We start from the raw sequence: 14,362 nt of genomic DNA, 5'->3' as shown, positions 1-14,362 counted from the left end.
AAATAAAGATTATGCCACGGATTCTGGAGACGCCCTTGTGCAAGGCAGCCTGGAACAATCCCGTGGTGTGTGTGTGCGTGTGTTTTTGGGGGGGATATTTTTTTACCAATTTCCTGAACAGAAGGAAGTGAAGATAGGTAGAAATATGGAGAGAGGGGGGGGGATGGATGGCGCCTCTGAAAGGGGAACCTGTTCCAGGGTCTGGGTCTCTTCGACCCCCTTCTTGGGGGGGTGGGAGGGGATCTCTGCACATGCTCTGAGGAACCCATCCCCGGGAGGCTCACGGGGTGTGTTTGTGTGGGGTTCCCCCCCTCTCTCTCTCTCGAGCTAAGGCAACTCTCCCCCCCCCCGCCGCCGCCCCCATTAAAGCCTCCTTCTCCACAGCGGCCCCTCAGGAAGACCCCCCTGCCCCGCCCAGCCCACCCATCCTCGGCGGGAGCCCCTCCGTCCCCTCAGCGCGGCTCTCTCTCTCTCCCCTCACGAGGCGGCGGCGGCGCCGCCCCAACCCTCGCCTCGCCTCCCCTTCGCCTTCCTCACCGCACATGGTGGCGCCTGCGGGGACCGGGGCTCTCCGGCGGCTGCCAGGCGAGACGAGGAGCAGCAGGAGAAGGAGAAGGAGGCGGTCGCGCTCGGGGCTCGCGGGAGGAGGAGGCGGAGGAGGCGGCCTGGGTCGTGACGATGACGACGAGCGAGCGAGGGAGGGAGCGAGCGAGCGGGGGCGGCTCCTCCTCGCCTGGCCCGGCCCTCCATGGGGCCCTTGGGCCGCACCCCCCGCCTCGGACTGGCCTGGCTCGGCTGCCCGGCTCCGCCCCTCTCCCTGCCCGTCCACCTGAGCAGGCCCGGCCGCCGCCGTGGCAGTTGGGACGTGGCACCCGGATGCCCGCATCCGCCTCAGCAGCAGGGCGAGGAGGCGGCCTGGCCCGGATGGCCGCAAGCAGACCGGGGGGGGGGCTCTTCTTCTTCTTCCTCCTCCTCCGCGAGGCGGGGGCAACTCGAAATAAAATCATCATCCTCATCATCTTCAGAAGGGTCCCCCCATGGATCGTGGAGTCAGAGGCTGGGCGGAGGGGGGGGAGGACTCCAACCCCCCAGAGAGCTCAGAGGGTTCTCTCAGCTAATGAAGCCTAATTGGGATGTTTCACATCATCCTCATCATCTTAAGAACTGCCAAGCTGGAAGGGACCCTGTGTAGATCATAGAGTCAGACTGGGCAAGGGCAATAGTTGGGGAAACCAAACATAAAATAAAAAGTAACTTTTTCCAAACTCTGGGCCTCAGAGCTGAATGGATCATTCATGGCCAGAGGCAGTCGATTTAAGTCAGGTGGAGGAGAAACCGCCCAAGATGACTAAAGGTTGCTTTCAGGTTGCATCATTTAACTGTATTTAAGCCGCATTGTGTCCTTTTAAGGGGAATGGCAGGGTAAAAATATTTTTAATAAAGTCCTAAGAGAAAGATCATGATTTTAATGATTAATTTGGTTGCACTTGTTTTAAGATTGTCAGCTGCTTTTTTAAAGAGGAAAAAGGGGTATAAATGTAATAAATACACAACCAAAGGATTATGTGGCACCTGAAAGACAGGTTTTATTTGAAAGTTTTTATTGAACTAAATCCCCCTTTTCATATGCACAGAAGTCTATTTTATTTACGTGGGTATAAAACTGCATAGACTGGAGAATTTCAAGGCAGTGGACAATATATGTTTTAAATGACACATCCAGTATGTGTAAAGAAAAGGAATGTTGTCTAAAAAGGGTGGTTTCTTATTACATCACATAAAGCAATGTGATTTTTCTCAGAGGCCTTAAAAAGGAAAAGGTGCTGAGAGCTATTTTTTTCCAGGAACTCAGAACAAACCACACTTTAAAGTGTGTCACCCATCAAATAAGTTCCTGGTTTACACAACACCCATTTTGGAGCACAAGAAAGTTACCAAAGGTGTGTTCCTGATGAATAAGATGGCTGATAAGCAAGAAAACATTTAATAGGCTTGCAACTCAATCCTGTCCCAGGACAAGAAGCACAGACGCTCATGTCATATCCTGTGCATGAAAAAGGGGACAAAGCTTTGTTCCAGTTCATTTAATTTATTTAATTTATTTTACCCCAAGCTTCTCCTTAAAAAGGATCCAAGGCAGCTTACATCATTAAAGACACAACATTAAAGCTAGTACTGTAACAGTAAATTTTGCAATTCAGCCATTCGTCTCCAAATAATTTTGTCCAACTTTTCAACAGCTTCTCTGACAGGCTTCAGGGTGTCCTGCACAGTGCTACTGCCTTACCTCTGCCACACATTTAAGAAAACAATTCTTCCATATTGCTGATGGAAGAAGTAGGTAGTTGCTAACTCCTTAGCAAGGTCTGGGCTCACCTTTGGGGAAAAAGCAAAGGGGACCTCATTGATTAATAGACACCACTTTACTTTTTAGCTGGAAAGGGTCTAGTAGAGCCGTTTATAAAGATCAGTATCAGCCTCAATTTATAATGTAAGAGACACAATAGCCAAGGAAAAGGGAAAAAACATCTGAATTCATAGACTGGCTCTTGAAATTCCAAATTATTTGCTCCAAACTGATGGAGAGGCCTTGTTTCTTATCTGTTCCTTTTGCCACTGCCCGATGGAATGCTGCAGGACATGTTGTTCAAGGCAGAAGAAGTAGTCTGAAAGTTCTGCCTTTACTAGCTGCTCGGCAACTTTCAATAAGGGGGGGGGGAGCAATACCCTGTACTCCATTTATCTTTCTCCTTCCCTGGATCAGAAGAGGACCACTTCCTCCCATGGGGACCTGAAACCTATGATAAGGGTGCTGAAATGTTCTTGCAAAAAGGAGAAATTCATACGCAAGTTTAGATGAGTGCAGTCTTGAAATCTGAGAGCTGCCAAGTGAACAAAAGCTGACTGACCAGACTCAAAAGACAATTATCACAAAAACAAATAGATGATGTTTGTGTTTGGCTGTTTCTGCCACAGGATTGTGAGTCGTGGGTCTTACAGTGCATCTACAGAACATATCCATAATCAGCCCAAATACTGCTTCATTTTTAAAGAATCGATCATTTTTGTAGCTACAGGAAGACTATATTCCTTCCACAGGGCTACTTTCATTGTGAACTCAATGCACAAAGCGTTGGCTTGTGTTTCTTCAAAGCAAGGTAGCAACTAGATAGTGTCATCTACAACATGGTGCATCTCCATTCCCAGTGGGAGTTCTGACAGCTGGTATATTAAATATTACCTTTAAACTATCAACACTGTGTACAATTGCTACTCATTGTCAAATCAGTTATGCCAATTTAAGAACTGGACTTTGACCTCATATATTCATTGAAAATGTGCACTTAATGAACAGACCATCTTTGGGTTTCCTTAGGGAGTCCCAGCTCCTGCAATTCTTAGTTCTAAAAGCCCATTTTTACATTTACTTAATGTACTCTAATTACCGTTTCTGCGATTAAAGCAATTGACTATTATACTGTAATCAAGGTAGCCAGCAGTCCAAGAGGACTTGAGTTTTTACTTCATACCTTCATGTCCTGCTAGTGAAGTGTGGTGAGGATTCATATCCATATTTTACATCATTAATAGGGAACTTGGAAATAATAAATTCTCTGGCCTACAGGTGTAACTTTGTTTCTAGATGACACTAATGTCCCAAGAGTTAGGGGGAAGTGCATTGTTCTGATTCCACTGCAGAGGACATGGAATTGATAGGATCCTGCTCACAATGCAGAACAAAAGAAACTTAAGACCAATTGCGATGAGGCCTGCTGGGTACAGGAAGGAATATTCTTCGCTCCATCTCATATATGCATAAATACTGATTTTATTTTATTTGGTCTACAGGAAAATGAGAACAATACAGTCAAATACAAGGTCTGGTTATTCCATGAACAAAACAGGTTCTGCTCAATAACGTTTTGCATTTGGATAGGCAAAATCCATATGGCTTTTGCAGCAAGACTCCAACACAGAAAGCGTGAAAGACAACAGGATTTGATCAGTGTGTGTCTCAAATAACAGGAAGGCCTCTCAATAATAAGTCAAAAGTTTGTACCAATACCCATCACAGCACCATTCTACAGAATATAGCTATAAAGCACTGCAGCACCTATATTCAACTGAGAGGGGAAATGTTCTTTGAATACCACTTTCTGTCCACACCCCTCGACTTCCCTTTTTTGTGTTAAAAAAAAGGGGGGGAGAAATAGACAGATATTCTTTAGTAATATTTCTGAGTAGTTTCCTTAGAACTATCAAGCACAGATGGAAGCAGTCCCAATGAGAAATCTCTGGAAAAAGTGATGACAAGTTGAGGTTTTTGTCCCCTTCTAGTAACAAATCCATCAGCAAAAATTATTTCTGCAATGATTCCAAAGCTTTCATTGAGTCAGGTTGAGTTTACTTCTTTTTCTTCTTCCTCATTATCATCAATAACCTGGAAGACAATTAGTTGCAATTCTAAAAATCACTAATGCTGCACACAAACAATATAGGGTCCCAGCACCCAAACGATCTTTCTGAAATCCTTGTAGACAAGCCATCGCCAATCAGTGCTAACCAGTGTATGCTTTCTAAAATCACAAGTGACCATGAGTTACCCTTTAGGCAATACACTTCTGCTTATGATTGCAATTTTTTAGCTTAGAATAGAAATATCTCAAGGAAAGCATCACACACTGTATTTTTCCCCATGCCTTGGCCCACCTACTGAAACCCATTAATTGCTGATTTTAAAAAAAGGAAAGGCTTTCAAGAAATACTGAGTCAAAAAGCTTGGCGGTGGGGCAGGCAGTGGCGCCCTACAGACCTGCTGGCTATCTTAACCGTGAAGGAGGCAAGAGGAAGCAAAGCTTACTGCTGCCACATGGCAATCCCTTTTATTTGATCTGTCTAAAAGAACTTAGCACCTTTCAGGTTGAAACATTCTGTGGACTTTTTAAAACACACACACACACACACACCTAATTTCTTTCCACTTGATAGTGCTTACCTGTTCCACACTTTCTACTTCTGGAATATAGAACTGCAGCATGTTCTGTATGCCGTTCTTCAGCGTTATGATGGAACTGGGGCAGCTTGTGCACGAGCCTTGTAGTTTCAACTGCACAACCCCATCCTCAAAGCCCTTGAATATAACGTCACCACCATCTTCCTGGACTGTTGGCCTGAGGAACATTCAATCATAATGGGAATGTTATGCTAGACAAAACAATTTGCAGGAAAAAGAAACATTCCAAAATTGGTATTATGTTTAGAAATGAGACTCAGGATGCTGACCTTCCCACCTAACACTGTTCTGCCCATCTCTTCTTCACTCTGCTTGCTGCATCTTCTCTACTGCTGTACTGCTTACACCCAGAACGTCCTGCCTCTTGCAATCCATCCAACCACCTCCCTTCCTCTCCTTCAAATCCACTTCCATCAGCAAAAGTCTTCCTAGCCCTGCTCAACCCCAGTTTGGCTTCAGCTGTATCACTCACCAGGAAGGCATCATATTGCTTCTTTTTAACAACCAAAACATAAACATCAACCTTGAAATCTCTGGGGTTTATAAATACTCCCACCAAACCACTGCAAGTGAGAAACAATTGTCTTTATAATTACTTTTTGCAACATTGTTTGGTGGATGTTCTTTCTCATATACATTTGAATGTTTCCTTCTATTCTGTTTTTACTAAGCTTTCTCCATGCCAGGCTTATAAAAAGTCTCTCTACTCTCTCCTTCCTGCTTACCCTATACCAGTGATGGTGAACCTTTTTGATGCCGAGTGCCCAAACTGGGAAAAAAGAAAAGAAAAAACCAACCCAGCAGGTGGCGGAAGGGGGAATCCTGGGCACGGAGGTGCCTCCAGACCCCACTCCGGATCCGCCTCCAGTCGGGCCCAACCCCTGCCAGCACCAGCTGCTCTGGATCCTGGGGCCACAGGGTGCTAGCACCACGGCTTCAGCCACTTCCTCAGGTTTGGCTGCCAGAGGTAGCAATCCAGCAACTTATGGCTCATGTGCCCACAGAGAGGGCTCTGCATGCCAGCTGTGGGATGTGTGCCATAGGTTCCCCATCGCTGCCCTAGGTCAAGGCATAGTATCTTTCCCTTAAAAACATCCTCGGTCTAGTCCTGAAGATGAAACACTGCTGTTGAGGGATCAATCCATTTCCCATCTGGGATATGAACATGATATATGCAACATCACAATCATATCCTTGCAGTGATGCTCCACCACACTGAGCACAGTGTCTCTTGGACCCACTGCTTCATGTTCACTTTTGCCTCATTGATGTGTAATAATTTAGAACAGGTCATATTTACCATAACTGTGACGAACAAACTTCTAGCAAAATCATCTTGAGACTCAAATGCTTTATTTATTTATTTAACCAAACAGACAAATTAATGCAGGCCATTCCGAGCCTCCATCCTCACTCCAGAAAAAACCTGCACCTCTACTGCAGTGAAAACCAGACTCTTCATTTCCCCCCTCGTACTGCCCTTTTCCTTCCCAACAGGCCTCCTGATATTTACCAAAGGAACAAAGAACATTCTGTCGGTAGGACCGGCATACACTAAAATGCTGGAACCGCTTCAATGTGAATATTGACAGAAAGGCCAAAATATGAAAGAGCTACTGTAAAGTGTTCCCCTGCTGTCCTGCAGGAAAAGCAACAAGTAATTTTAACTGAAATAGTTGGGGCCTGGAATGATAAAACTAAAAGTGGATCTATAAAAGAGGATAAAGTTAATCACACTAACATTTTTAAGATCTGCCTTTCTCTCATTTTTAAATAAGTCTGCTGTCATTCCACTTTGAGTTGTGTTTTTAAATTGCAGGCTTTTTCCAGAGATACAGAAACCCACAAGAACAAGTAAGGAAGAGACCAATGAACCAGTAGTGCCAACTAATCACAAACAAAATGTTGTTTCCGCAGGCACTGACAATAAGCATCTTTCAATTCAGCCAACTGGCTATCACTTGAATTGTATATTCAGGATCTTGTCACCTTTACAAAACAAAATGGCATCCTAGACATTTTGAACTTTCATAGTCTTTACCCCTTGAGTATGTTTGTGGGATTCACAGCTGAAGTATCGGGAGGGCCCCAGATCGCCCACAGCTGTTAAGCCGGCTACACTTGGGCTGTACAGTAAGCAAAGCTGAAGCTGTACCTTATTCTAGTATCCAGCAGCTCTTTTATCATCAATACAACTTCATCGTCTTCTTCAGATGGAGCTTGCATCATTCATGAAAGACAAAAACAATGACCCACGTTTAGTATTTCATTAAATAATAGTAAAAAAGCTTAGTAAAATACCACTTTTCCATAATATGGACCAGTGAAAATGTCTAAGGCTCAAACAAGGAATCCTTTGTGGGGAAAGGGATACTCAGGGCTGCCGAAAAGGTCCCATCCCACTATAGGCAGGGCTGCAAGTCACAATGAGAAGGGCCAAGTGTACTTCCCCCCCCCTCCAAACCCACTGGTTTCAACTGGAAGGAAATTAACATTTGGAATTAACAAGGGGCCTAGTTATTCAGCCCAGTCCTAGAGCTTTCTAGGTGAACAAAGGGACTCTGATCCAACAGAATCACAGTTCGTGCCCCGTTCCCAAAGCCTACATACCAGTGGAAGGACTAGAAGCAAGAGTCTTTCCACCCTATTTACCTGCAAAGCCTCCTACAGTTTCCATAGCCAGATATAACACCTCACTGGCAGAGTTATCTTGGCCAGCAGACAAAAGAGATGCTTCTAGCCCTGCCTGGACATTACTTTGTGTATTCTCATTTAGGGAATACAGCATTTATTCAGGTACTTTATCCCATATTACTTGTCACCAGCACCTCACCTTCAAGGCTATTCGGTGCTTGAACACCCAAGATTTCATCCTGTCATAATGCATAGCAGCAACTCCCAGTGAACCTTTTAACTATTATTATTATAATATTGCTATTTACCTGTGTCTGAACGAGGTGCTTCATCAGTAATGACAGGTAAGCCGGAAGAATAGAAATCCATAATAGTTGCATAAATATCAGGTTTTATTAAGTTCCAGTCCACATCTTCACTTTCCTAGTGATCAATTCAAGAAAAGGTTTATGAATTTCAGTTGTACTGCTATGAGAAGTTGATTGCATACCTGTTTTAGCTAAAGTGAAAAAACTATGGCTGAAACCGATGGTTCCCAACTCTCAATCCTGCATGCATTCTGAATTTAGGTCTTTCTGCCAGTCTCCAAAGCCCACTAATCTGGAAACATTAGGAGCAACTCCTGAAAATGAGTTCATTTCCGCTCATAAGCCCACCAACTCCGTTTCAAACGTTGTACTAAACCAAAATGAAGAACTTAAGCTTTGGTGCACTGTATCAAGCCACCACTCAAAATAACAAGTCACGGTCAGCTGGACCATGGGAATCACCGATTATGATTTGGCATGATGTCCACGTTGCTGGACCAGGGTTATAGGTGGCACTTTGCCCCTGCAGGCAGCTGCACCATGGAAGTGAAACAGAGATTATAAACTAAACGGACACACAGCTATACCTAAGTGCATCTCTCACACATCAGAGATAATATAACCCTAACTAATTTTAGATCCAAGCTGCCATTAGTGCAAAACATAACCAGAGAAAGCACTCATTCATAGGACAACGACTTGAGCTTTTATAGCCTCCTGTTCAATGGAAAGCTCTTATGGGAAGGAAAGCTTTGGAGAATCAGGCTTGTTTGCAAGGGACTGACAGGGATGCTCCCGGCTGTGAATGTGTAAGACAGTTTTCTTACTGTTTTGAAGGTTTTTTTTTAATGCTGTATTAAAGTTTTGTAACCATGCTACTGTGATTTCATTGGGTTCAATCCAGATTACATTAGTTGCATTCTGATTCAACTGAAATCAAATAAGCATTAAATCATGATTAATAAATATTGCACAGGTATTTCAAAGGGAACTAAGTGGAACTACCCATGGCTTAATTTTACTCCGTCATCCAACAAGGTGACTTCTTTTTCAGAAAAGAAATGCAGCACACGTTTCAAAAGAAACAGACTCCATAAGATTAACATTTTTTACTTCTTTTACCGATCACATTCATTTCCTTTGCAACAGAATCTATAAAGAATGATTGCTTCAGCATGCCTTTTTTCAAGAATTCTAAACACGGTTCACAAAAAAAAGGAAACAGAATAAATTTTGATGAGCAATCAGCTCTCAGAGTGCCTTTCCTTCCCCAAGACTGAAGTGGGGGTTCTGATCCTGAAGGCTACGCTTAAAATCTGGAATAAATCAGCAGTGCCTTCTATTTTTAGAAAGAGCTTTGCAGCATTTGCTCAACAATCTGAGGAAAGCATGCACTTCCACTATCATCTCTGATGACTTGTTGAGGGTTCTGCTCATGTTTAGATCATTAAAATCTTATTTTATGAGTACCTTTGTGACAGTGATGAAGTCAGTTCCAAAGAAGATGCTTTTAACTCCTTCAATCCTGAAGAGCTGTCTGTAAAAAAAAAAAAAAAAAAAGAACCAAGAAGCGAAGACTGAAAAGTCTGTCATTCAAGCTCACAGTTACTGCGAGTTTTCTGATTTCATCACCTTAGTTCACTAACATGTTTACTGCAATCCTATACACACTGATCTGGACCCAACAGACTCTGCATCCATATAAACATATATGGGATGAGTTAAGACATGAGGTCAAATCTAATGCAGCAAAAGCTTTCTAACCATATTGTAAGGCCACCTACCTCTGGATCACATAGGAATTATCTCTAGGCACACATAGACAAGCAGCTTTTTAAAAAGATTATTTTTTCTCTCTCCATTTTATTTTATGTATTTATTTATTTATTCAAATTGTATGCCACCCGCACTCTTCAAGAGTCTTCTGACCCTCAATACATCACCAATAGCTAATATATGACATACATGAATGGATAAACCAGTCAAATTTTTTGTCGTCTTATCTGTAAGACTGATAAAGTAATCTGACCACTGAGGACATTACTTTATTATGCTCCTGTAGCTCTTCATGCAATCATGGGAACAGCCTCTCCAACATCAATAGAGTAAAATTTAGGACTGTGTTTACTTGGTTGGATCCAGACATAGCTTTGCTCTGGGAAGTCCTACTGACATCAACAGAATATGTTTAAAGACATCTATTCTAAATGTGATGAAACATGCATACAAAAAGCATAAAGTACACATAGCACTGCAGCTGAATGTAACAAAGTCCGTCTGCCCCCTCCTGCCTTGAGTATTCTGCATTCCAAAAAACAGGGGACAAAAGGCAGAGGAGTCCTTAACCTTTCCCTGGAAGCCTCTCTAGTTTCAAGCTGCTTTTTATTTCATAAGATTTTATGCTAGCATTTGGGTGCAGTACACTGGCAAAAGCACAAAGAACTGGGGGAGGAGAGCTTTTGAGGTGAAGAAGCCATCAGGGAAATAGATAAGAATCCTTTACTTCCTGCAAGCATTCAAGTGCCCTCAAGGCTTCATTACGTACATCCGCAAAGCCCTATCTGCAAACTAGTATGTGCCATGCGCGTCCTACAAAACAGCAACAAACCTTGCCAAGGGTGAGCAATATGTGGAAGCAGGAGAGGTGAATTCCATAGTTCTAGACTCCAGGACTGGCTTTCCTGGGATAAATTTCAAGCTGTTTGGATTCGGAGTGTCCTGAGTCTGAATAAACATAGACCTTGCTGAAATAATAATAAAAAATAATGTATTAAAGAATGAAATGAAATAATTTGGACCCAATCTTCACAAAAGACCATCAGCTTTGTTAGGTCTGACCAAGGAGGACCCATCTAATTCAGGATGTCTCTATGTGTGCCCAGACATCACTTGACACTCAGAAAAAAAAGACACCATGACAGGCCTGTGTTATTTGTCTCTACCATCTAGTACTCAGAAGCTCATAGACACAAAAGGTGTCAGTGAGCTATTACAGCTAAAAGGCTCTGGTGGCCCCTTTTTAGATGGTCTTGTTTTACAGATGAGGTACTCTACTCCCAAACTCTTGACGTCCCTTTAAGCAAAGCTATAGTTACTCACAACGCCTACTAGGAAATAATTCACATATACAGTACATTATACACTTTGTTATTAAGGAAATAACCCAGCAATTCTCTCCTGGGGTCGAATATAACATCACAAAATGTACATTACAGAAGGCACACAGTTTTCTAGCATCAAAAAAACCAAAAACAAAATAACGGCCTGATATAAATCATGTTTATTTTGATACACTTGGCCAAAATTGCTCAAGAGACACATGGAACTTTTCCTTACCCAAAGGATCTCTGAATGTGGACATTAAACAAAGCTGGTGGTGTTCAGAACTCAACTGTACTGATGGATCAGTACCAAAAAGGTTTTGCTATTGTAATAATGACGTCTTTATTTTCTGCTCTATTAGTACCTCAGCAACTTTGTCACGAGGAAATAATCTCCCAGAAAGAACCACACATTTTTTAACTTGAATCCCTCCACAGAAATGTGAATGCCAATCTGCAGGACAAGAGTAACACTCACCTGGTTGTAGTACTGCAGGGTGAGTGGGTGGCTTCTGTGGCATAGCAAAATATAGGCGTTGTTTGGTCATTGCATTAAGGCTGCTTAATCCCAAGCGGCAAAAGCTCCAGAGAAAAAGATAACCATTCTTACCAAGTGTACCAGAATTTCACATTTTTTCACTTATGCCATAGCACCCCAAACCATCAAATACTGATGACTGATCAATGAAGGTATAACAATCCCATCCTAGATTTAGATTGTGCCCTATTATTGGTCAGTAGGCAGGGACATTTCCTGATTACAACCTTCTCTCCTGCTCTTTTTTGGTCTGTTTTATGTGAAAACCTGATTTGTAAACTGAGGAGATGAATGCTTTTTTTTTTTAAGCCTATTCCTCTTAGCAACCGTTATTAATACTCTCTGAATTACTTAAAACCCATGGCTCAGCTTTTCTCATCACAAAAGCCTCCAAGTCTGGAGTTTCTGCTCCAGGAATTAACAAATGTGAAAAGAGAAATCCCATCTGTTAAAACAGAATGCCTCAATGAAAAAAAAACATGTCAGAGTTGAGCTAAATCTTTATTTACTCAAATAAATATTCTTATTAATATTAATTAATTAAAATTAAATATTAAAATTATAATCTTTTATCAGTGGAAGCTAAGCTTCCTGGGGAATATATATCACACTGCAAGGCTTTCTGGATACAGAACTGCATTTCACACTCATGGCGCTCTGTAAGATACTTAGGCAAACTGCCTTGAAGGTGTCACAAAACTGTGTTTTCCACCTCACAGGTTTGTTAGGAGAGTCACCGAGAGGGAAGAAAATGCTGCCTGACTCTCTGAGCTCTCGAAGATCCAGTGCTAATTAACACCACTATGGGGATGGCAATCATGAGAGCCATGTGTTACAAGAGTATTACTAGGGCAAAACCAGAAAAGATACATTTCTTTTCAGCCTTTCCTTCAGGAAAAGGCCTACGGTTCTCCACTCTGTGCTGCTCTTTCACCTTCAGGCCGCGGCTGGGAGGTGCCTGGGTCCCAGCCACCCAAGGGCTCATGGCTGAACCCATTCCCCACCCCGGCTTTAGCCTAAACCTGACTGGGGGTCCCAACCAGCGCAGGCAGACCCCATGAATCGAATTGGCTGCTGAAGGGTGATGGCTGAATAAATCCTATTGATTTAGGAGATCTGCTCCAGCGGAGACCGGCAATGGGATTCTGATCAGTGCCTGGCTTGGCGATGGCAGGAGATACCAAGTCTGAGCCCCCTCACACGCCATGACGCTCCCTTCGGCCACCTCCATCTGCCTTGGCCTCCTCTGCAGGGTTGCTATGAGGATTAAAATGAGGCAGAGGAGATCCACAAGGTGGCCTTGACCTCACGGAAGGGCAAGCAGGATTATAAACTGGTCCCCAAGGAAGAATATTAATAATTAATTAATAAACCACTACAGCACAAGGTCTGTAAAGTCAGCACGGCACTCCAGCCCCAAATTTGGGGGCCTGCGTCTTCCACCAGGCTGCAGAAATGAGCCCGACGGTGACCCGTCTCCTTCCTTGTGAAGGCAGCGGGATCCCTCCATCCGCTGATTCACTTCCCCATTGCCGGAAAATAGTAAATAAAAAACCCAAGAGATACATATAAATATGAAACACATATCTAGATGTATTTCCAGGATGTATTTCCTAGAACTAGACCCTGGAGGATGCAATGTACAGCGGTCCAGACTTTTACGGAGGGGGGAGAGCTTGGACCCGATCCCCCGCGGATACCGCGCTCATCCTGTATCGGCCTTTCTCTTCTCCATCACCCTGTGAGGTAGGCCAGCCTGGGAGAGGGAAGCGCCAGGCTCAAAGGGAGCGTTTTAGTCATGGGGAGGGTTTTTGAACTTGCGCCTGACTGGCTTCAGCCTCGCCACGCTCCCTCGGGTCCTCTGACGGAGAAGGAGGGAGGCCTCGGCTCTTCTTTGCCTCGGGCGGCAACAAACCTGGGGGCGGCAATGGTGGGGCAAGTGCCCGCTTAAAAGCCGGGCAGACTTCTCCGTTTCGCCTTTTCCTCTCTCCTTCCCTCTCTTTCTTCCCCCTCATCCACAGCCCGGCCAGGGACCCCCCCCTACCCTCACGGGCACCTACCGGCCGCCCAGCCCCACCGCGGCCACCCCTAGCCTCCGCGCGGCCGCCATCTTGACTCCTCTGCGCCCCGGAGGGGGAGGCTCAGGAAGGACCCCCTCGCCCGGGGTGCCCTCGGCGGCGCCTGACCAACCTTCTCGCTCCTCATTGGCCAAGCCGCCTCCGAAAGGACCGCCCTCTCCCGGGTGGTCGGCGGGCGACTGCGCGCGCAGCTCAAGTAAAAAAAAAAACCCACTTCGGGCGGCCCCCTACCGGCCGTGGCGGGGAACTGCAGAAGCACGTCCAAACCCCTGGGGGGAATCGAACTCCCAACCAGACGGTTAAACTGTGCAGCTGCCCGGCCAGCTGAACTACTGAACCCCGATTTGGAGGCTTCAAACACGCACCCAGTTTGGATGCTTCACATCACCATCATCGTAAACCTGCAGAGCTGGAAGGGACTCCTAAGGATCATCTGGTCCAGCCCGTCAAAGAGGCACAGCCGGGGAATCGAACACCCAACCTCTGCTTCTGCAGCCAGAGACCTCAGCCACGGAGCTAAGGGACACTTCCAGGTCCCTGATCTGTCATGCTTTTTTCCCTCTTTAAATCAGACCTGGGCTGGTCATTCCTTCCACGGAAGGACATCCTCAAAAGCAGGGTTTTTCCGCCAGTAGCACTTCAGAGGGAGGGCTGTTCTTACTCAAGGAGGACATGCGGCCACCCTGCTC

The 14,362-nt window shown here is 44.6% G+C and overlaps 2 protein-coding genes across 6 annotated transcripts in view; both read right to left on the bottom strand.

Moving 5' to 3' along the window:
• GFPT1 (glutamine--fructose-6-phosphate transaminase 1) overlaps nucleotides 1-862 on the bottom strand; it is a 33,615-nt gene extending 32,753 nt beyond the window's left edge. For 3 of the 4 annotated variants that reach the window (XM_072978884.2, XM_020780155.3, XM_020780156.3), the window contains exon 1: nucleotides 538-661. In XM_072978884.2, the coding sequence (XP_072834985.2) occupies nucleotides 538-544 (7 nt within the window). In that variant the 5' untranslated portion in view covers nucleotides 545-661. Of the gene's footprint in view, nucleotides 1-537 lie in introns of all 4 variants that reach the window. The other variant, XM_072978883.2, reaches the window with a different exon arrangement.
• A 2,955-nt stretch (nucleotides 863-3,817) lies between these two features.
• On the bottom strand, nucleotides 3,818-13,815 carry NFU1 (NFU1 iron-sulfur cluster scaffold). 2 transcript variants are annotated; one of them, XM_020780153.3, is made up of 8 exons: nucleotides 13,656-13,815; nucleotides 11,536-11,639; nucleotides 10,565-10,700; nucleotides 9,427-9,493; nucleotides 7,957-8,071; nucleotides 7,170-7,233; nucleotides 4,997-5,171; nucleotides 3,818-4,441 (listed from the first exon to the last, which is right to left on the bottom strand). In XM_020780153.3, exons 1-8 carry the CDS (start codon nucleotides 13,703-13,705, stop codon nucleotides 4,394-4,396), a joined length of 759 nt encoding a protein of 252 aa, XP_020635812.3. In that variant the 5' UTR covers nucleotides 13,706-13,815; the 3' UTR covers nucleotides 3,818-4,393. The 2 variants fall into 2 exon arrangements, with proteins under 2 accessions (XP_020635812.3, XP_020635813.3); XM_020780154.3 differs by lacking the exon at nucleotides 11,536-11,639 and having other exon boundaries at nucleotides 13,656-13,789.
• Nucleotides 13,816-14,362: the final 547 nt, after the last annotated feature.

Source organism: Pogona vitticeps, chromosome 8 (assembly GCF_051106095.1).
Source record: "Pogona vitticeps strain Pit_001003342236 chromosome 8, PviZW2.1, whole genome shotgun sequence".
Lineage (NCBI taxonomy): Eukaryota > Metazoa > Chordata > Lepidosauria > Squamata > Agamidae > Pogona > Pogona vitticeps.
Note: the sequence above shows the minus strand (reverse complement) of the source record. Positions and strands in the feature narration are given on the sequence as shown.